The sequence below is a fragment of the Benincasa hispida genome, chromosome 1 (assembly GCF_027475165.1).
Source record: "Benincasa hispida cultivar pf3 chromosome 1, pf3_genome.v1.1, whole genome shotgun sequence".
Classification (NCBI taxonomy): domain Eukaryota; kingdom Viridiplantae; phylum Streptophyta; class Magnoliopsida; order Cucurbitales; family Cucurbitaceae; genus Benincasa; species Benincasa hispida.
Window position 1 is genome coordinate 17,965,843 of NC_143478.1, and position 21,325 is coordinate 17,987,167.

The 21,325-nt window shown below is 36.2% G+C and overlaps 1 protein-coding gene across 2 annotated transcripts; it reads left to right on the plus strand.

Moving 5' to 3' along the window:
• The first annotated feature begins 212 nt into the window (after positions 1–212).
• On the plus strand, positions 213–5,247 carry LOC120086190 (type IV inositol polyphosphate 5-phosphatase 7-like). 2 transcript variants are annotated; one of them, XM_039042721.2, is made up of 12 exons: positions 213–1,117; positions 1,245–1,332; positions 1,539–1,610; positions 1,727–1,811; positions 1,913–2,017; positions 2,107–2,884; positions 2,966–3,162; positions 3,352–3,460; positions 3,570–3,718; positions 3,916–4,524; positions 4,642–4,812; positions 4,927–5,247. In XM_039042721.2, the coding sequence occupies exons 1-10, from the start codon at positions 1,088–1,090 to the stop codon at positions 4,136–4,138; spliced, it is 1,836 nt and encodes a 611-aa protein (XP_038898649.1). In that variant the 5' UTR covers positions 213–1,087; the 3' UTR covers positions 4,139–4,524; positions 4,642–4,812; positions 4,927–5,247. The 2 variants fall into 2 exon arrangements, with proteins under 2 accessions (XP_038898649.1, XP_038898659.1); XM_039042731.2 differs by lacking the exon at positions 4,642–4,812.
• Positions 5,248–21,325: the final 16,078 nt, after the last annotated feature.

Consider the following 21,325-nt stretch of genomic DNA (forward strand, 5'->3'; position numbering starts at 1 on the left):
TGTACAAAGACATAAAGTTGAAAGCTTGATTAGTTTAAACAAATATCTGAGTCAAGGGAGAAAATGGGGGGGAAAACACGAAATCCAATGTGTTAAAGAAGGCAAAGAGGGTTAAGGAATGGCACTTTTCTTTCTTTTGTGAAATTACTGTACCTTCTCTCCCAAACATTCTTTGGCTCACAAAAGAAGAAAACAAAACAAAAACAGAAAACAAAACAAAAAACATTTTAGTACTAATATACACATTTCACTTTATCTTTATTGCATCTTTAGATTGCTTTTACTTTGTTTGATGGTAGACCAAAACAGGGCCAAGAAGAAGAAGAAGGAAGGGCAATGGGGTTTTTGTGTGGTAGATCTCAGGAGCTGAGGGCTGCCCTTTCTTCATGGCTTTGCTGACCGAAATGGGCAGCCTTTGGTTTTGTGTTTTCTCTGTGAGAAAGGGTAAAAAAGAAAGCTAAAATAAACGACATGCCCGTTGCTTCATCATGTTGAGTCTGTCTTAACTTAGAATTAAAAAGGAAAAGGAGGGGAGAAGGGGAGAAGGAGAGACCCTTAACACTGACTCACCCACTCTCTCTTTTCTTTCTTTCTTTTTCTTTTCTTTCTCTCTGCACTTTATACTGTTCAAATTCGATACTTTGCTGTTTTTACAGAGAACGAGGCCCTTTGGCTGCACAGCACAGAGAAAGAGAAGCTCTATGAGCTTTATATCTCTCTAAAAATTTTCTCTCTCCTTCTATCTGCCTATCTTATGTTTGCCTTCCGCATTGTCTTCTTCTACTTCAGAATCTCTCCCCATTTCTTCTTCATTCTCATTCACCTCAAGTTTTACCCCTTTCTTTTGGGTTTCTCTTGTTTATTGAGAGGAAAGGAATTTTGGGTTTGATCTTCCTAAGTATTTGGAGAACTGGGTTGTGTTTGGTTTGGTTTGGATTTTGTGGGAAAGCTCTTAAGTTTTTGGTTGGAGAATCGTTGCCCATTTTATTGGGTTCTGATGGGTATTTTGAGGATTTGAAGCAAAACCCTCAAATTCTGTGTGGGGGGAAATAGTAGTAGTGGAGCTGTATGAAGTAGTGGTGGAACAATGAGAGATGAGAATTCTAAGAAAAGCAAGGTGGTTCTTCAATTTCTTTAAAAACCCATTTGGGATACTGTTTCAAAATCTTCTCTTGTTTTTTGTTTTTTGTGAAAGGAAAACGGGAATCTGATTGTTATTTGGTTTTCCTTTTTTGGTCTTGAAGCTCTCATGGTCCAAGAAAATGGTCAGAAAGTGGTTCAATATTAGGTGCAAAAGCGAGGATTTTCAAGCGGACGATGTTGCTTATAGAGGTAGCTCTTTGAATTTCTTGTTTCATCAATTGGATTGCAGAAATCCCAACTCTTTTGTGCTTTTCCACATGCCTAAATCTGAAGCTCCATAATTTTGGTTTTTGAAATCGTTATATAAGTTCGCTTAAAAGCTTTCATTTTCTGCTTATGGATCAAATCTTTATGAAGTTGTTTTTCATCCATTGACGTCATTCTTTCTTCTACAGGATGTGAAATGGATTACAGAAGCAGCAGCTTCTCAGAGAGGGAACCATGCACCATCAAGAAAAGCAAAACAGGTTCATAAACACAAGCCACTTTAGCTCGGTTTTTGAGAATTTGATTCTGAGAAAATTGTTTATCAGAATTTGGTGGTTCTTCTTCTTCTTCCTGAGATTTTTTCATCAATGCACAGAGAAATTCAGCAAAAATGGTGAGCAGGGGAGGCGAGGGAAGATGAATCTTGACCATCCTCGTATTATAGATGTGCAGAACTATAGGTAAAGAATTAAGGATATATCTCTGTCTTGAGACAGGTTTATGCTTCTTTTCTAGCATTTTGGTTGGTTTTGATTTGTAAACTGAGTGGTTTTGTCTTCAGCATTTTTGTTGCTACATGGAACGTGGCTGGAAGATCTCCTCCTAACAATTTAAATCTGGATGATTGGCTTCAATCCTCACCCCCTGCAGATATTTATGTTCTTGGGTAATAATTATGATAAACTTTTTCTCATCTTTCTACTCAGTTAGGAGAAGGGAATATAATTGGTAAGTTTTTTTTGTCCCGTCTTTCAGATTTCAGGAGATAGTGCCATTGAATGCTGGTAATATACTGGGTGCAGAAGACAATGGTCCTGCTAAAAAATGGCAGGCTCTTATTCGAAACACTCTAAACAATCTTCCGGGAACAAGTGGTGGTAATGCATGTTATACGCCTTCTCCAATTCCAAAACCCATTGTGGAGATAAATGCAGATTTTGAGGGGTCTGCTAGGCAGAAGAATTCATCTTTCTTCCATCGCCGATCATTTCAAACGACCAACAGCTGGAGAATGGACAATGATCCTTCAATACCACAGCCACGGCTCGATCGAAGATTCAGTGTATGTGACCGTGTTATCTTTGGTCATCGGTCAAGTGATTTTGATCCTAACTTCAGATGGGGTCACAGGCCAAGTGATTACTGCAGACCCAGTGACTACTCAAGACCAAGTGACTATTCCAGGTCCAGTGACTTTTGCAGGCCAAGTGACTACTCAAGGCCAAGCGACTTTTGCAGGCCGAGTGACTACTCGAGGCCTAGCGACTGCTCACGATGGGGTTCGTCAGACGATGATAATGTTCCGTGGGAGTCACCGAGCACTGTTTTATTTTCACCAATGTCCCATGGTGGTTCTTCATCCCAGGATGGTGGATATAGAATGCCAGGACATTCTAGGTATTGTTTAGTTGCAAGCAAACAAATGGTTGGCATATTTCTCACAATATGGGTAAAAAGTGACTTGAGGGATCATGTCCGAAACATGAAAGTTTCTTGTGTTGGCAGAGGATTGATGGGCTACCTTGGGAATAAGGTATCAATTATTAGATAATAATAGCAATTCCATTTCTTGAAAATTTTTGGTCAACTGAAACAAAGGTTTGATCTACTTCAGGGATCAATTTCTATCAGTATGTCTTTACATCAGACAAGCTTTTGCTTCATTTGTACCCACTTAACATCTGGAGAGAAAGAAGGCGACGAGCTTAGAAGAAACTCAGATGTAATGGAGATACTTAAGAAGACAAGGTTCCCACGAGTGCATGGTGCAAGCAGTGACGAGAAGTCCCCAGAAACAATCCTTGAGCATGAGTAAGATGTTTTCTTTCATCTTCACCTTTAATGAAAGAGAAAAAAGAGCTCAAAGACATCTGCAACCAAACTTACTGGACTTTTATTTTCATTTGAAGTGATTGTTGAATCTGTTCACATTAGATTTGATTTTGGATTTATTCTACAGTTTCAAGTTCATTATTCTTACTATCTTAAGCTATCTTGCAGTCGCATTATTTGGCTTGGGGATTTAAATTATCGGATTGCTCTTTCATACCGTTCTGCCAAGGCACTCGTAGAGATGCAAAACTGGAGGGCACTGCTTGAGAAGGATCAGGTATGACTACATAATTTTGGAACTGAATTCCAATGCATGTTTATACTTTAGTTATTTAGTGAACGAGAAGCTTTCTGTTAAAGTGTTAACCAACTACTATCCTATGCAGTTACGAATAGAACAAAGACGTGGGCGTGTATTTGCTGGATGGAATGAAGGAAAGATTTACTTTCCTCCCACGTACAAGTATTCAACAAATTCAGACCGATATGCAGGGGAAGGCGCTCATCCAAAAGAGAAACGTCGTAAACCCGCTTGGTAAGTCCATATTGCCAGTCATTCTATTCAATCTCAACTCATTGTTACATTAGCAATGTAGGAAATTATTAAGTGACGAAAAAGAATTCAGTGAAGTTTAAGCTTAACAGAAAGAGCATCAAGTATCAAGATTGTGAAGAAACATAAATTTCTCTCTATTAATTCAGCATGCTAATTTACATATTCTGTTTATGAAGGTGCGATCGGATATTGTGGCATGGAGAAGGTCTCCATCAGTTATCCTATGTCCGTGGAGAGTCTAGGTTTTCAGATCATAGACCAGTTTATGGAGTGTTTTGGGCCGAGGTTGAGTCAAGCCGAGGGAGATTGAAGAAAAGCATGAGTTATTCTAGTTCCAGGATTGAGGTCGAAGAGCTTCTCCCATACGCACATGGATATACCGAGCTGAACTTTTTCTGATAGTGAAATCATATGGCTACACAATTCAGCCATAAATAGAGTGAGGCCTGTGGAAGAACTTAAATGTAAGCTATCTCCATTTCACCAACCTTTATAGCTAAAGCCATTCTGGCCTATCTTTTCTCGGCTGACCCGAAACTTTGTATATCATAATCCTAGAAAATTTTCCAATAAGATTCCTCCCCAAAGTGAATGATGTCTTGCAGCAATCAGTTACAAACTAGATTAGGACTTGTTTGAGTCTCCTTTTCAAAGCCTTATTCCACTCTTCCATAATTCAACCCTCAAGAAAGTTATCTGATTTGATTGCAAATCTGGTCCCATATGGTGGTGGAGCTCATCCTTGAAGGCTGATGGAGACATTTCATAGCCCACAGTCCAAAAAAGTATGCTTCTTGCCCTTACTTGTCTTTTCTCCTCATTCTTTCTTTGAAATATTTTTCCTGTTTCTGCTGTGGGGTCTTTAGTTTGTTTGTCTCATATTGCTTTTGCTCGTTTATCAGGTCCTCATTCTGAAATCCCCTTTAGGTTAGCTAATTTCACTGACCTTCCTTCCCAACACATTGTGCCTTTGGTCATCATATCTTGTTAGCTGCTACTGCCTGCTGAATTTACTCACTTTTTAGTACAACCTGCATAATTTGGTCTCCTAATCGACGACGCTTAGCTTTCGGGTAATGATTGTTGCACCCATTAAGCATTCCCCCAGGATTGCTGATTACTTCTGTACTTAATCAATAATTGTGGTTTCTTCATGCTCTAATCATGAAAAGCTTCTGCTTTTGCAGGATTGGATAAACTCGTCCAGTAAAGTGGCGCCATGTGGATTGACTAATATTTTTGCCCTCTTTTAATTTTTTTTCTTCCCTTCATTTCTTGATTCTTTTTCTCTGTCTAGGAATACACATTGGTTATTAAATACAAGTCAAAGGTAGTCAAATGAATGATCTGTAGCACTCTTTTTTAATTTTTTGTTCTTTCTTTTCCTCAAATCCAAAAAGAGCAAAAGAATCAGTGGATGTATGATAGTCGTTACCATAGTGATGTAAAAGAGGTGAAAACCCCCCAAAAAAAAGTTAAAGAAAAAGATTATTTATTTATTGTGTGAATTCTGAATTCTCCCCCTTCTCTCCTGCTGCATTTCATCACTTTTACTGTAAAAAGTTGGTTTTGTTGATTGTCTTCTCAGGCATGCCATCTTCTTCTTTCACCCTTCCCATTTTTATACGAATAAAGAATGATTTTTTCTTTTTTCATTACAAGCCAGCCTGTTATGGCAATGCAAACGAACAAAACTAAAAAATAAAGCAGGAGACAAAGTTGCAGGTTTTGGCAGTAATGGAAACCAAGATTCAGAAAAGAGCTTTTCTTTTGGTTTTTTATACCTTCAAAATTGCTTCCCAGTGGTTGACTAAAAGGCCAAAAAAAAAAAAAAAAAAAAAACAAAACCCCAAGCAATTGTAATCATAGCTAATCAATCCCTCAATTTGACACCACTAGGCCAATTTTAAAAGCAGAATTGTCTGTCTTTGTCTATGGGATCCACAAAACAAGGACACTGCTAAACAACCAACTGCTGCCATTTGTTGCAGTATTGTATTATGATTTTGTCAAAACATGCTTCATCTTTACCTTGTGGAGTATGGAAAAGTTGGACATAAAAGGGTAAACCCACATCAAATAAGTTCAGTCACAGTGGGGGGTCAACTTGTAAAACTCTATCATCAAGTCCTGAAAGAAGGCTAAAAACTACATTGGGTTCACAGAACTCAAAATAGAATTTTGTTACTTTGTTTGAAACATGATTGTTGGAATGGGATTATTAACTGGTTTCGGTTTCGATTGAGTCTTAAACTTGTGATATTGAGTTCTAAACAGGCCTTTTTTGCCCAAAAAGTTAAGCACTTGTTTGGAAAATGGTTCTGTTTTTGTTCTGCTTGTTCTTAAAATTTATGAACAAATGACTGGAGTGACTTTGATGGGAATAGAAAATTTCTTGTAATGGCTAATTTAAAAGGCTGCCATTATGGAAATAGCCCCACAAAATGTCCCTTGAAAATAGGTGTTTGGACTGGACTTTGAAAGTTGATCTGAATTGTGGCTTGTCCACCTGTGGTCCTTTTAAGATTTATCACTTTGAAGAGCATGGTGATGATAGGAGTCCATCTGTGGACCAATGTCATTCTTCCATCGAGCCAAATGTCAATCTACAATTATTCCATGTGTCTAATACCAAATTACTCTTAGTGTCCATATAAAACAACATCTTATTTGTCAATTTTCCTATAAATAGTGGTCATTTGTGGATATCAAAGAGAGACACATTGGAGGAAAAATCAAAGAGAATTTCATGATTTTCTTTATATCATTTCTTTTAGTTATTTAGTTATTTATATTATATTATATTTTCTTGATGTTTGTGTTCCCGTTATATCTCATTTGCTCCTCAAGTTTACAACATGTTATCAGCACGCGCTCCTATCATTTTTCCGCTAAAGGTAGGTCTTAAAGGTATGTCGATTTCCCCTTTTTATTGTAATTAATAAATTAAATATTATTTACATATATTAAATTTCTAATATAAATACAATATTTTGTGATAGTATTACCATGAAAAATTTTACAAAATTAGAATGTGTAACATTTGATTTTAATAATAATAATTATTTGTCATGAGTGTTTTATGCCAAAATACACTTGGATGTCATAAAAATATGATCATCGGAAAACAAAGTATTCTTTCTAAAGCTCGTCATGATGGATGCACTTCTCTAAGATTTCAAATAAGTAAGTAGTTACAACTCCGCATTGTTTAAAATTAGCTCAAAATTGTAATTATGCAAAAAAAAAATTACTGATGCAAATATGTTAAAGAAGACATTTTCTACAATTCATGTCTTGAATATGCTCGTGAAGTAGTAAAATCGAAAAAGATATTTTAAAAGTATTATGAACTCATCTCATGTCTTCTCGTGGTTGAATGAAATAACGAGTTATTGATTAAAAAAAAATTATGAATCTCAGCTAACTATAGCAACAACATTTCCTAAAGTGAATGTTGTGGATTTTAGTAATCGTGGTCGTCGTCGAGGTCATGACCGCGGTAAAAAAAGAAAAAAATATTCACGGTAATCATCAAAATTTCAAGAAATCCACACATAATAAGATGGTTAAAGGAAAGTTCCACATTTTTAGATGTGATACAAAAGAGACAGGTCTTGTACCTATTGTATAGTTAAATTCTTTTAGAAATTAAAATGTCCCAATAAATGAAAGTTGGAACAATATGTGTACAAACAAACTTTGAAAATCTTCTGAAGAGATGAATTAAACTTGAAAATATGAAATATTTAGATGTTGCAAATTCATTTGAATCTCCCAAAGAGAAAATGAACATCACTGTAGAAGCAACAAATGTCATGAAAATATTTAATATTTTATTATGTTTTCGCTCGTATTTACTTGTTAAAGTCTAATTTTATATATTTTTTATTTTGCTTATCATTACGTTTTCATTTCTTATTATTCTCGTTATTTTTGTAAAGAAACATGAATATTTCTCAAGTAACTCCGGGATGAATAACGAAGATGTATGTTTGGTAGATAGTGCAACAATGCATCATATACTTAAAAAGCAGAAAATATTTCTTAAAATTGACAATGATGAAAGAAAAAAAGTCAATACAATCTCAGGTCCTGCAGACTTGATTGAAGACTTTGGAAAAACAAATATATGTTTGCCTAGAGAAACAAAATTTACAATTGGTAATGTTTTGTTCTATAGTAAGTCAAAGAGAAATTTAATGAGTTTTAAAAATATACATTCTAGTGATTATTATATTGAGACTAATAATGTGAATAATGTAGAGTATCTCTACATTATATCAACACGCATGAAAAATGTATACTAGAAAATTATCTACTTTTCTTCTGGATTGTATTAAATCAAATTACTGGTATTGAAAGATATGCAACCATGAACCTTAAGTTCACTAATCCAGATATATTTTATGATTGATATAATCAGTTAGGTCATCCTGGGTCAATAATGATAAGAAAAATTATTGAAAATTCATATAGACATCCACACCAGAAGATTCTTCAATCCAATGAATTGTCATGTGCTGCTTACTCTCAAGGAAAATTAATTATTAGACCATCACCAGCTAAAGTAGGACTATTCCCTATCTATCATTAGATATCTTGAACCCTTGATGGACAATATATTTACTACATGATTAGTTGATCGTCATTTTAATGAGACAAAATTTCCAACATTAGAGGAGGAGTTCAGAAGTTGGAAAAAGAAATTACATGAAGCGCGTCTTCATTGTCTCATTTAGATACTCATACAAATCAATGTGAATTAGAAGTTCAAAAGATAATTAATATGCAAAATATATAACAAATCAAATGGCAGATGCATTTACAAATGCTCAGAAGGTGACGAAGTCATATATACCAACTGCAAATGCTCCATTAAATGCAATAAGTTATCACTAATGAGTTTGAGATACGATAGATGATGGAATATAGAAGCATACAAAAAAAGTAATTAGAATCATTGAGCACTCTAATTACATTTAATTTGAGTTCTAAAAGCATGTAAAACCAAATTTTCAGAAGAGGGTTTCAAGAACATCGTACTTTTGTTGAATTCCTCCAATTCTAAGCAACTCCTCACGAATTCTGAGCTTCAAATCCTCAGTGAACTACCAAGAGATCTTCTCTACTATTCTCAGCCTTGAATTTGAGTAGTGAAACTCAAGATTGAAGTGAATTGAAGAGGGAAATTGGTGTGGGTTTGAGTGAGGGAAAGACTTTCTGCAGAGAACAATTTTCCAGCCACCTTTCTCCTCAAATCTGATAGAAATGGAGAGTTTTATTCCATCCTTTCATGCAAACATTAAGAGGACAATCCAATCGACACTTTAAGTGGATTAATTTAGTGGGCTAGGTGGAGGAAATGTGTAAAAACACATCAATTTTCAAAAAGTTGGAAATTTTCACTTCCTTAATAATTTTCAAATTTTTATTATTAATTTAATTAATGCAAAATTAATTAAATTCAAAAAATAAAAATTTTAATCTAAAATTGAATAAAAATTGACAATTAATTTGATTTTAACTAATTAATTTTTTTTAGTTAATTAAATAATAATTTAATATCAAATATTAAATTAATCACACACCTAATTTTAAACATGAATCTTATTCATGTAATTGATTATAAACACTCCAATTTCGTTTAATTTAGATAAATTAAACGTTTAATTATATCGAATATAATTATACAAACCCTAATTTGAATTTTAACAATTCAAATTCAAACCTTAATTTGCAATTTGAACACTTCAAATTGAAACCCTAAATTCAATTTGAACATTTCAAAATAAAATTAATTTGAACTCTTCAAATTGAAATCATTTCAAATTCACTCAATTTACTAATCCTAGGTGTTCATGTTTTACGAGCTAGTAGAGGGACCTTATGGACCTACAGATTATGAGTTCCAACGATTTGAGATTAATTGGCTAATACCCTTTAGACCAAATTAATCAATATTCGTCAACTATCGAGGCACACCACTATAGCTCAATAGATGTACTCTCCTCATTGTAGTATTTATGTTCACTTGATTTAACCATAATCAGTAATTCGACCCTTCACAGGTTGTTTGTAATAACAGCTGGGTCAATATGCTATTTTATCCCAGAAATTACATGTTTGTAATAATCAGTAATTCGACCCTTCACAAGTTGTTCCACTGATCTTCTAATAAACAATTGATTTGTGATTCAATCATTAAACCCAATCCCTCTCGGGAAATGAGAGGGCGGGACCCCTTGTTCAAAACTTGGATTCAGTACTTAAGAGAACAACTTTTCTCCTATCCCTAAATCGAGTAGGCGTGAGTTTCATCTTATACCCTATGTCCCTAGCTATCTACCGGGTCTTACCCCTAAAATGGGAAGCTTATTGAGTCGGCACTGTTGAGCCAACCTTCACCTATACAAATCTAAGGATAATCTCAAATAAACAGGAGTTCATAGTTAGCTCAGGATTAAGCTCGAGTTATCTAGGTCATCTAAGCGAAATAATCAATCTTAAATAGTAAACCACGTTATAAAGTAAGAGTAACTTATTTCTTGGTTCGATCTTATGCAAACTCATTGCATAGGATGCCCACACTCCTTATGTCAGTGTATGAACGAATCAAGATCAATTCATTTGTAGCACCTTAGGAAATAGGAGTTCAAGTATTCATATAATAGTCATGGATCTTAGTTTATTGGATTTAGTCTTTGTAAGTGCAATTTACAAATTCAATAACAATTTTATTGAATAAATATTGAATAACATCTTTGTTAATGATAGAAAATGTTTAATTTTACTAACTGCGAGTTTTAGGACATACTACCCAACACTAGAAGCGTGATAGACTATTCAGTTTCAAAGATATAAATCCTTGAAAAAGAAGTAGTCAATAATCAAAATGACTCAATTTAGAATATGGATGTTTCAAAAGAAATCCTAAATATGAGTACTCATAAGGATATTGAAGTAAATAAGGATAATAATGAGATATCGATAACTTATGTCATGACATGAAAAGATGGAACCATATAAATTGACAACATTTTTGCATACAATGTTACTTACAATATTATTTATGAAAGTGAATCTGAAAAATATCGACATAGAAAGGATTTACGTATGTGGAAAGAAACAATCCAATAGAAAAATCTGATAGAAAGAAACTCATTTTTCAAATCGTGAGGACCATCCAAACATCATATAATGTAAAACATGTGGGATATAAGTAGAGTATTTGTAAGAAAAATAAATAGAGTGAAGTCACAAGATATAAAGTGAGACAAATCCCACAATAATTCTCGCAATAGACTGGTATTGATTATGAGAGAACACATTCTCTAATGGTCGATATACAATACCATGAGATATCCAATTTACTGATTGTGTATACATCTTATGGATGCAATCATTATTGGGGTTGATGCTTTAAATCCTGTGGGTCCCGTAGTTTGTAATTATATTGTACAAAAAATTTATTTATTAATAAAATTTGAGGAATTTTTATTCGACATTTAGCAGTATTAACCCACAAAACCAATAAACTAACATCCGAGGTTATCTTTTATAGCTTAAACATGCATGTAGAGACATACAGATGGATCATGTTTAAGTGATAACCTAAATGGTCTGTAGTAGATGGATAAGGCTGGGTACCTTATCCTGATGACACTATGAATACGACCCGCCTTATCCTGATCATTCATGTAGAGAAATGTGAGCTTGGGTGTTTTATACAAAGGGGTTTGTACAAGACTGGACCACAAAATGATTAGTCTCATTATATAACGACGTTAATAATAGAGACTTACATTTCACCAGGATGACTGTCACACCCCCTCCCAGGTTTACCTCTTACCCAAAAGGAGGCGTGAAGACAACACATATCACTCTTTCATGACATCAACTGCCCATTCTTGCTAGTTTTCTTTAAAACAATAAATTTCGTAGTGGAAAACCTAAAGAAAACAACTGAAATGCAACTCATTTAGGAAACCAATTTACACATTTTAAATAATTTTTACAACAGTAATCCCATCTTGGCTACAAACTTTATTCTAGTAACGATCTAACTTGTGGCAGACCTTGACCACTCGTCGCAACCTGGACTCTTTTGCTACTTGCAAGGAAGACATGAAAGTAAAACGTGAGCTTTGAAGCCCAATGAGTGGTATCATAGTTTTATAAGTCTATTTCAAATTATAAGCATCTCAACATATCATAATACGAGGTCATTACGCAAACCTCCATCCTGAATGAAGCCTTTCACAACCCTACCTACACACACGGTAGATAACCAACATTTCACATTTAAACCATTCATAACCCTATGTGCACATAAATCCCTCTCTTATGGGCTCAGAAGCTAGGCCCGTCGGCCCTTTAACCATCTCATGCAAGGTTCCTCCCACATGCTCAGGAACTAGACTTCTCAGTCTGCTTACCATCCCGTGAGATTCCATTTCGGGCTCAGGAGCTGGGTCTGTTGACCCCTTGTCCATCCCGACCCCATGCTCTCCTCATGGTGACGAGCATTCATTCATAGCAATAGCATATAATTCAAAATATGCTAAAAGACTAAAATAAGAAACCACTCACAATGATCTGTTGGGATTGGTCTTCCCTCCTAATTCACTTGGTTTCCCCTAGCCTCCTGTTGAACCCTATTTTAGATTCATTTTGAAGCTCAGATTTCTCATTATTCCAGATCATATCTCAAGACACTTCCTTCTATAAATATGTTTAGAAATGCCTTAACTTGCTTACCTTAAAGTTTGGCCCTGAAACTCCCTCTCGAGATTTCTGAATCTCAAGTTTTCTCCACTTGGCCCGACTGTCCCTATTCCTGTAAACACTTCTCGGTTTCCTTCAATTTTGATAGTTTTTCAATTATAATTTTCTCATAGCATCCCACATACAGAAACTACGTTCAATTTAAAAACTTTTGGTCTAAGAATCATCTGATTTGCACGAGTAGTTTGGGAGAACTCCTCGTTTGAACTTGGTGCTTCTATTTGTCCGCACAACCTATACATCCTCTGCGTATTTTGCTTGATCAACGCAACCCTTCCTCTGCTCGACACAAAGTTCCCTCCAGAATGCTCTCAAACTCTCCTTTTAAGTGATTCTTGAAGTGAAAATGTTTTTGTGAATTGAAGTGAAGTCCCTCGCCCTATTTATAGGCGTTCACACTTCACCCAGTGTTGACACCTCCTACTGCCTGCATTCCTAGGCGTCCACTACTCAGGTTGCCAATGCCATCCTTTGCCACCACCAACTTGAAGTGTCTGTTTTTTCTTCATCCAGCATAACTCATTCAGTTTGCATGCCTTCTCCTTTGCCCAACTCAAATTACATGGACTTCAAATATCCTTTTGATTGCTACATGTTCGGATAAGTTCATTAGTCCATAGCTCTCTCATCATCGCATGCCCTTCAGTGCCGCAAGTCACAATTCTTGGCGCATGTGTTCATCCATGTCACCGCATATGTCACTCGCGCTAACCTTGTCATATGCGCCCACCTGTGCTCGGATGTCTTTGGCGCATTGCTCAGCCTTAGTGCATCGCACATCATCATCGCATAGTTAAGCCTTGTCAACGCATGGTTAAGTTCTTCAGTGCAAACTCTATTCTTGAACATAACTCCTAGAAACTCTATGTGCTCAACATGTTTCTCATGCTCGGCCTAGCCACATGTGTTCAACTAGCTTCCTCCAAGGCAAATGCTTAGTCCACATGACTGCATTCTCATTCCTAGCCTTATGATTGGCGCATACCCTACAGATCATCACAAAACACCTTTAAGGCCTAAGGCTTGCCTTGCCATTGCCTAGCCTCTTGCTAACACATACCTCATGACTAACGCAAGCATGCCTTTGTTTCTTGCCAACGCCCATAGCCGCTTGCACAAGACCAACACATTCCCCTCTAACCTTGCAAGCCTTATGTGCTGCAAGCCTCATCAATGCATACAACACATATGCGCCCATCGTGACTTAGCCCATCGCCTAACTCATCGCTCGCTGCCTCAGTGCATGGTTCCTTACTCCAGCGCATAACTCTAGCGCTCACCGAGTAGCCAGCACCTTGCGCTCAACACTTATACTGGCCTGCACGCATGTCCAGCCTCGATCGTCTAGCTTTGCGCCCATCGTATAACACATCGTATAACGTTCACGTTCATCGTCTAGTGCTATCGTGCAGCCTCACAAGCAGTTATACGATCGTCCACGCGCACGCTTTAACGTCCAGCGCCCACACTTGCGTACTACCGAACGTGTCCTTGCTCGTGCCTGGCCCATCGTTGTCACTTGATGGCCCTTCCTTCTGCTTGCTCATGCAACCTCTTATCATCCCAACACATGGGCAACCCCTGCATGCCTACGCTTGGGCAGCGCTTCATGCCAATGCTTGGCCAAAATGTGTCCATCATGGTTTGACCTATTGCTTGGTGTCTTGGTCGTATATCCTATACAACCGCATAGTCCTTCATGCGTCTACCACTTAGCCAACCTGACGCCATCCAATGTCAAGACCAATGCATAGCCATCTTCCATCATGCGCCCATGCCTTACAAGCCTCAACGCATGGTTGTCCTAGGCTTCAACACTTAGCCAAATTTCCACCCGTTAGGCCTCAACTCAAAGCTACTCAACGTTTACTCATGGCACCTTACGTCCATGGCTTGTCCTCACATCCACGCATTATGGAGGTTTATCCTATGCGTCCAAGCGTTCACTTCAATGCCTAGCTCATTCTTGGGTTCCACACAACCTTGCACACTCTTTGAAAGTCTTATACACAATGCCTCATGCGTTCAAGTTACCTAGCACCTACGCATGTCTATTTTGTACTTAACCAATTTTTACCACCACACTCAATCATCCTTAGGTGAGGACATCACAATGATCATAGGTGACATGACCTAAATCCTGAGTGAGTAGTGAACTCTTGCCTATGAGGATTGTCATTTGATTTTTATGGGTGAGAGTGGCCAAATCGCCGACTTAATAAGCCTACCATTTTGGGGATTCATTTGATTAGGGAGTTGGGAACACAGCTACACAAGACAAAATTCACTCCTTCCCTATTGTTATGGTAAGTAGATAAATTGCTCCCATAAAGGTTAATTCCGGGGTGTGAACAATGTGGCGCCACACCTTTTTTTGGCCCGAGAGGGGTTTGGTCATAGTTGTTCGTATAACTTAAGGAGTTAGATGTAAATACAAGGGAAACGGTAATTTTGATCCAGCTGTACTTACGAGTAATTTGGGAAGGGTCATTGCACTGTTGACTGATTATATCCAATGGACACAAAAATATATTTGTAGTGTGAAGAGTATAGCTATCGATCTTTATTGGAGTGACCATCAGTTAATGGATGTTGGGTGATTTAATTAAAGGAGTTTAATTAATTATCCAAGTACCATTGAAGCTTTAATCTACAGGTCCATAAGGTCCTCTCTGTAGCTCAACAGGGATTATTGAGAATTTATTTTGGATTAATTTGAATTGTTCAAATTAATTGTTCAAATTATATATATATATATATGATATAATTGATTTAAATTAAATATATGCAATATAATTAATATAATATATTTGATACATAATATAAAGTTTATTTTGAGAGGAATTAAATATTTAGATATGATTCAAATATTAGTTGTATGGATTAGATTCATATAATTAAATTTAGTATAAATGTGATTTGCCAGAATCTTTCAGAAAATGGATTCCTAGGCGAATCCATTTTGAATTTGATAAATGCATTGCTTGTGAAGTATGTGATATTCGCATTAGCGGAAGGGAGGAGAGCGAAGAAGAAGTTCATGATAAGGTCTGTGGGACAACAACACCGGTAAACCTCATGAAATACCATAAATGATTGAAAGAATACAAACTATAGGTTATATTGTATTTGATACAATATAAAAATTATATATTATGTGTTATATTCGATATAACATATAGTTTAATATATAATATATGATAAGTTGGTGATTTATATATATATATATATATATTAAATTTCTATTATTAAATTAATTTTAACTCCTTTCCCCTATTTTCTCTTATGATCAGTCATGTGGAAAGGGAAGTTTTACGATTGCTTCTTGTTTTGCTTCACATAAATTTTTTCACAGAAGGTCTGTGAGAATTTTTTTGAATTTTTCCAACGTTTTTCTCCTAGAAAGAAAAATTCCCCTCTTCTAAAAATTCTTCCCTCCCTCTCCCAAAATCAATAGAGCCCACACCTCCCGTAGTTCTCAACCCCTAAGGAGAACAAAAAAGGCTCGCTTTTGGTGGTGTCCAACCAAATAGTGATTTGGTGATTGCTATGGTTTTAAGATGTTTGCATTCTGAGCCTTGTTCATGACTGGTTGGAGAAGGAATTCATGAAGTCTTTTGGCTTCAAGGGTAAATTATTTTCAAACCCTAGTTCTTTCGTCTCTAATATTTTCTTAAGCATGTTGTAAAATTAGGTTGGAATACATAATGTTCTTCTGGATTTCTAATTCACTGTAAAATTTAAAATTAGGAATGATCCTCGCTTCAATTATGGACCTCACAATCCTTCAATCATACCATATTTATATGAATCTCTTAATAATGATATTTATTTATGAAAATTTCTGAAGGATTAAAGGTACCATAATCATATAATTCAAATATCAGAGAATCACAAATATATCATAGGGATTCTTATAAAATATTCCTGACGAATGTGATATGATCATCTTATTCAATATTTGTTGGTATAGGGGGTACAAAAATGACCCTATTTTTCCATATCCTTTTATAAAGAAATCACAACATGAGATTTACTATATATATATATGTTAATGATTTGAGCAGAAACTCCTGAAGAGATTTCAAAGGCAATAGAGTTTCATAAGAAAGAAATTGTAATGATAAGTTTTGCCTTAGCTTGCAAATAAAGCACAAACCAAATGGATTTGCATTAATTTATAAGTACAAGATCTTATATGGACTAGTTACATCATTGAACATTCCTAGGATGGTTCATTCACTTGGTGTGAGTAAATTATATCATCCGATATCAGAAAGTTAATGAAGAACTTTAGGTCCCGAAGAACCATACTTTTTTGGGAAATAAGTGCACTTATGTTTATATACTACCTATTGTAGTATTTTTACTAATTTTGTTACATAAATATAATATTTCTAAAAAAAAAAAAGATATTGGAATAGAGTTAAACATATGTTATGTTAACTTACATGGATTTATTTTATTGTGATCTAGTTGGTTGTGAAGATGCATGTTATTTATCTAACCCATACAAGCTAGAACTTAAACAAGTTACTTAGTACTTGGAGAAGAATTTTTATTATGACATTCTATGAAGCAGATTATAATAAATTCTACTTTAATTCATGCTGAAATCTTGATGATCCATGAGGTTAGCCGACAATGTTCTTATATGAAGATGATAAAGCATAAAATGACGATATCATTATTCAACAAATTTCTTCAGAAGACAACACAACATGTATAGCCCAAATAAAATGATGATATATTAAAGAAGATAGAACAAAATATATTTCATAAGGTTTTTTTTACACTCATGATGTAAAACCTAAGTTTTAATTACCTCACTTAAGTATGTTTAAGGATAAGGAAGTGAATAGGGAAACGTTGAAGTATGAGAATCTCGACTCTCGGGTGTTTAATAAGTGACGCGTTATTTTATGCGATGAAATAACGGTAAGGATTGCGTTGGTGGAAAATGCATTGAGCATGTAAGTTTTCTCAGTAAGATCCAACTATAAATCCTACTGAGTTGCCTGGTAAACCCAGGGTCAAACTCAGGGACTAAGGAAAACAATATGCGGTGGTAATTTTTAGATTACTTTGCAGTAACAAATAAATCAAGGAGTTGGTTGGTTTATTGTTTACAGTATAAAATGTATGCGGCGGAGTTGAGAAAAGAGTTAATAATACGGAAGATATGATGAATATGCGAGGGAACGGGTTGAGAAAGGGTTTAGCTAACATTTCCTAGGACTGAGTTCATGTTATGCGATCATGCTACACACATACAATAGCAAATCATCTCTCAATGCAAATGCTACGACTTCTAGTTTTAGAACGCATGCGATATATGCGATAATATCTATAGGACTTACAAGGCGATTGCATATTACCATAACCTATCTCTAGGGTGCACGCGATGCATGCTGGCAAACAGAGCTTATCTCTAAGTCCCTATCTCTTGCTTATGCTGATTTAATATTACTCTCTTGAGTCTAGATTCTAACCTAGCTCTCTCAAGTCTTAGGTTCTTTCTTTAGACTCTCTCTCGAATAGCTCTAAAGGGTGTTGAGCGTAACAAAAGACAAGATGATCACATGCAATAAAGATCCTAGGTCATGTTAGCTAAGTACTTCTCAACCCATTCGATAGATTTAGCTACTCATGCGTGTTTTAAAGAGAGTGAACAAATGTAGATAAGCCAGTTCCATTTTATAAATATATAATCGAAGTACAAAATGACATTGCGGAGTAAGAATAAAGAGACTGGTAGCAATTTCTTGCTTCCCAAGGCTTTTACACCGTTCTTCTCTACTCTGCTCAAAAGATAATCTTGCTCTCCCAAGAGTCGACCCTTCTTCTGTCTTTCCACGCCTCCTGGGTTTTCTCTCGAGCTGACCAGGATGATCTTCCGGCGTCTTTTCCCTTCTCTCGCTCCCGCCTTCTAATTATAAAAAAACTAAGAACAATAACTCTAAGACTGGGCGAACTAACTAATTGAACGAACTCCTTCACTGAAGATGGCCTTCGGTATTTATAGAGCTTTAGGGTGAAAAGCTTATTCTCTCTTATGATTGCACTGATGGAATGACATTAATTCTTTGTCTGATGTGCCGAATAATTATCACTGAACAGTTGAGTGTACTTGCTATAATAGGTTGTTAATGGCTTTCAACTTAATTCAGAATCGACCGTCATCAGCTTTCTGTCCCATCGTGATTTATTAAGCTTTCACCTAGATGCGCTGACTCTATGCGGCCATTTTTTCGAGCAGATTTTCAAATGCAAACGATCGCATAGCCTTGTGGTCGCAATCTTGATTTCGCAAGCGCAAACGATCACATAGTCTTGCAGTCACAATCTCTTATGCGTTAATTTCTTCATATTGAATTTCCACCTTGCATCAATGCATTTTCCTGCACAAAAATATATAAGTTAACTGTTTTAATGCGATGGACGCATGCGATTTCAATGTTGTGAACTTAATGCTTTTGGATGCAATATTGTATATTTTTATCATCGCAATCCTACATTGTTTTATGACTTTCGCTGTAATAACGTGCATTTCTGCTCGTTATCACACCCCCAAATTTAAACAATGCTTGTTCTCAAGCATAAGATAAAGATTTTCTTTAGAAAGTCGATCGCCTTCTCTTTCCTAGATTTCTCAAGGATACCTTATTCAAATCCTATATACCAAAATCTCCTTAATTCTTATCCAGGTCTCTTCTTAAAATAATTCTAAAATTTAGGGACCGTAAGTTTAACCTTAAAAAAGACTTTACTAGATTCCTGGGCATCGCATGATTTATTTCATAAAAAAGCTTTTTCACTGGGGTATTTTCAAATGATTTTTTTATCCTTGCGTATTTAGATACACACATACACACATGCATATATATATATATATATATATATATATATATTTCTTTTTTATGACCTTGTGCTGATCAAGTGTCTAGCCTTCGTTTTGGCTTGCCCCCATGTGTGTCATGCGCAACTACGAGCAAGACGCTCTTTCTCAGTATAAACTCATGCCCATTTGGTAGCGGAGTTTCGATCATTTGTTTATGCGTTGATCATGATCCCTACCTTCGTTTTGGCTTGCCCCCACGGGTATCATGTAGACATCCAACTACGAGTAGGATCCGATCGCAATGCCATGATGATTTTTTTTTTGTAGGCTAAAAATAGCAAGGTTGAAAATGAATACTGCACCCCCAAATTTAAAATGCGGCAATGTCCTCATTGCTAAAAGATTGAAAGAAGTCATGCGATGCTCTTAAGAAGTTTCATAAAGGGTCAGTTTGAAAGAAATCTAGCAAACTACTAACTTCTAGAAATATTTCATGAGGTGACTGTCCCAAAATTAAGTTGACTTTAGTATATACGGAAAAAATAGAAGCATGCGTTTCATTATTGAAATCATAATTGGCAAAGAGAAATCATGCGGTGACTTACTAAATTAATCAATGTTAAATGATTGTGCCGACTAAAGAAGTTGCGATGATAAAAATTTTAGAGTTAAAATGCGATGTGATAGTGTAAAATTTGGAAATAACGAAGTCACGGAAAGATACAATCCCACGCATCCTGCTTTGTGGCGAACTACTTTCTTTGATTTTGGTGACGAAATAAAGTAGTTGCATCTCGTTCACCTCGATCGTTGCAAAGAAAACATTGAGAGGGTCAAATAATAATAAACAAAGTTAGCAAAATGCCATTTTTTTAGATAATAAGCAACAGATAGTGAAGTGACAATACTAAAAGGAATAAAGATAAGTTCATGAAATTAGGATTTCAACAGATACTTCACAAAACTTGCGTCCCTGATGGATTTGAATCGCATGATTGTGCAGGGACCGGCCGCTTCTTTTTCATTATGAGTTTCTCAGGTGTACGGAGGTGACCTTGCGATGCCAGTCTTCTCCGTGATATATTTTCATTCATTGCCCATTAACTTTGAATATGTTGGTTTCGTCGTCATTGGATAACTTGACTGCGCCATGCAGGAATACCACTCTGACTATGAAGGGTCCAGACCAACGTGACTTTAATTTCCCAGGGAAGAGTCGAAGCAGTGAATTAAATAGTAAGACCTTTTGCCCAACTTGGAGATTCTTTCCGCATAATTATTTGTCGTGCCAGTGCTTTGCACGCTTTTTGTAGATCTTTGCGTTCTCGTATGCGTGAATTCTCCATTCCTCTAGCTCGACCAATTGAAGTTTCCTTGCTTCTCCTGCGGCCTTTAAGTCAAAGTTTAGGATTTTCACCACCCACAACGCTTTGTGCTCCAGCTCCAGTGGTAAATGTCATGCTTTACCAAACACCAACGCATACGGAGACATGCCTATAGGTGTCTTATAGGCGGTCTTGTATGCCCACAGCGTGTCGTCCAGCTTTGTTGCCCAATCTTTTCGTGAAGGTTTTACCACATTGTCTAATATCAACTTGATTTCCCGGTTGGACACTTCAGCCTGACCATTCTTCTGTGGATGGTATGCGGTGGCCACTTTATGGAGGATATTATATTTGCGCAGCAATTCTTTGACAGTGTGATTGACAAAGTGAGAGCCTTCATCACTTATTATGGCACGTGGAGTGCCAATACAAGTGAAAATATTTTTCTTCAGGAATTTGGAGACTACCGCCACATCACTTGCGGCGCATGCTACTGCTTCTACCCACTTGGAAACGTAGTCGAAGGCTAATAAAATATATTTGTGACCATTCGATGGTGGGAATGGTCCCATTAAATAAATGTCCCAGATGTCGAACAATTCCAGTTCTAAAATGATGTTCATGGGCATCGCA

Excerpts from the sequence above, each read along its gene's own strand:
- LOC120086190 (XM_039042721.2), top strand. The coding sequence starts at position 1,088 with ATGAGAGATGAGAATTCTAAGAAAAGCAAG. Across the intron at positions 1,118-1,244 it reads AGAATTCTAAGAAAAGCAAG|CTCTCATGGTCCAAGAAAAT; the intron begins GTGGTTCTTCAA and ends TTGGTCTTGAAG. Across the intron at positions 2,885-2,965 it reads TGGGCTACCTTGGGAATAAG|GGATCAATTTCTATCAGTAT; the intron begins GTATCAATTATT and ends GATCTACTTCAG.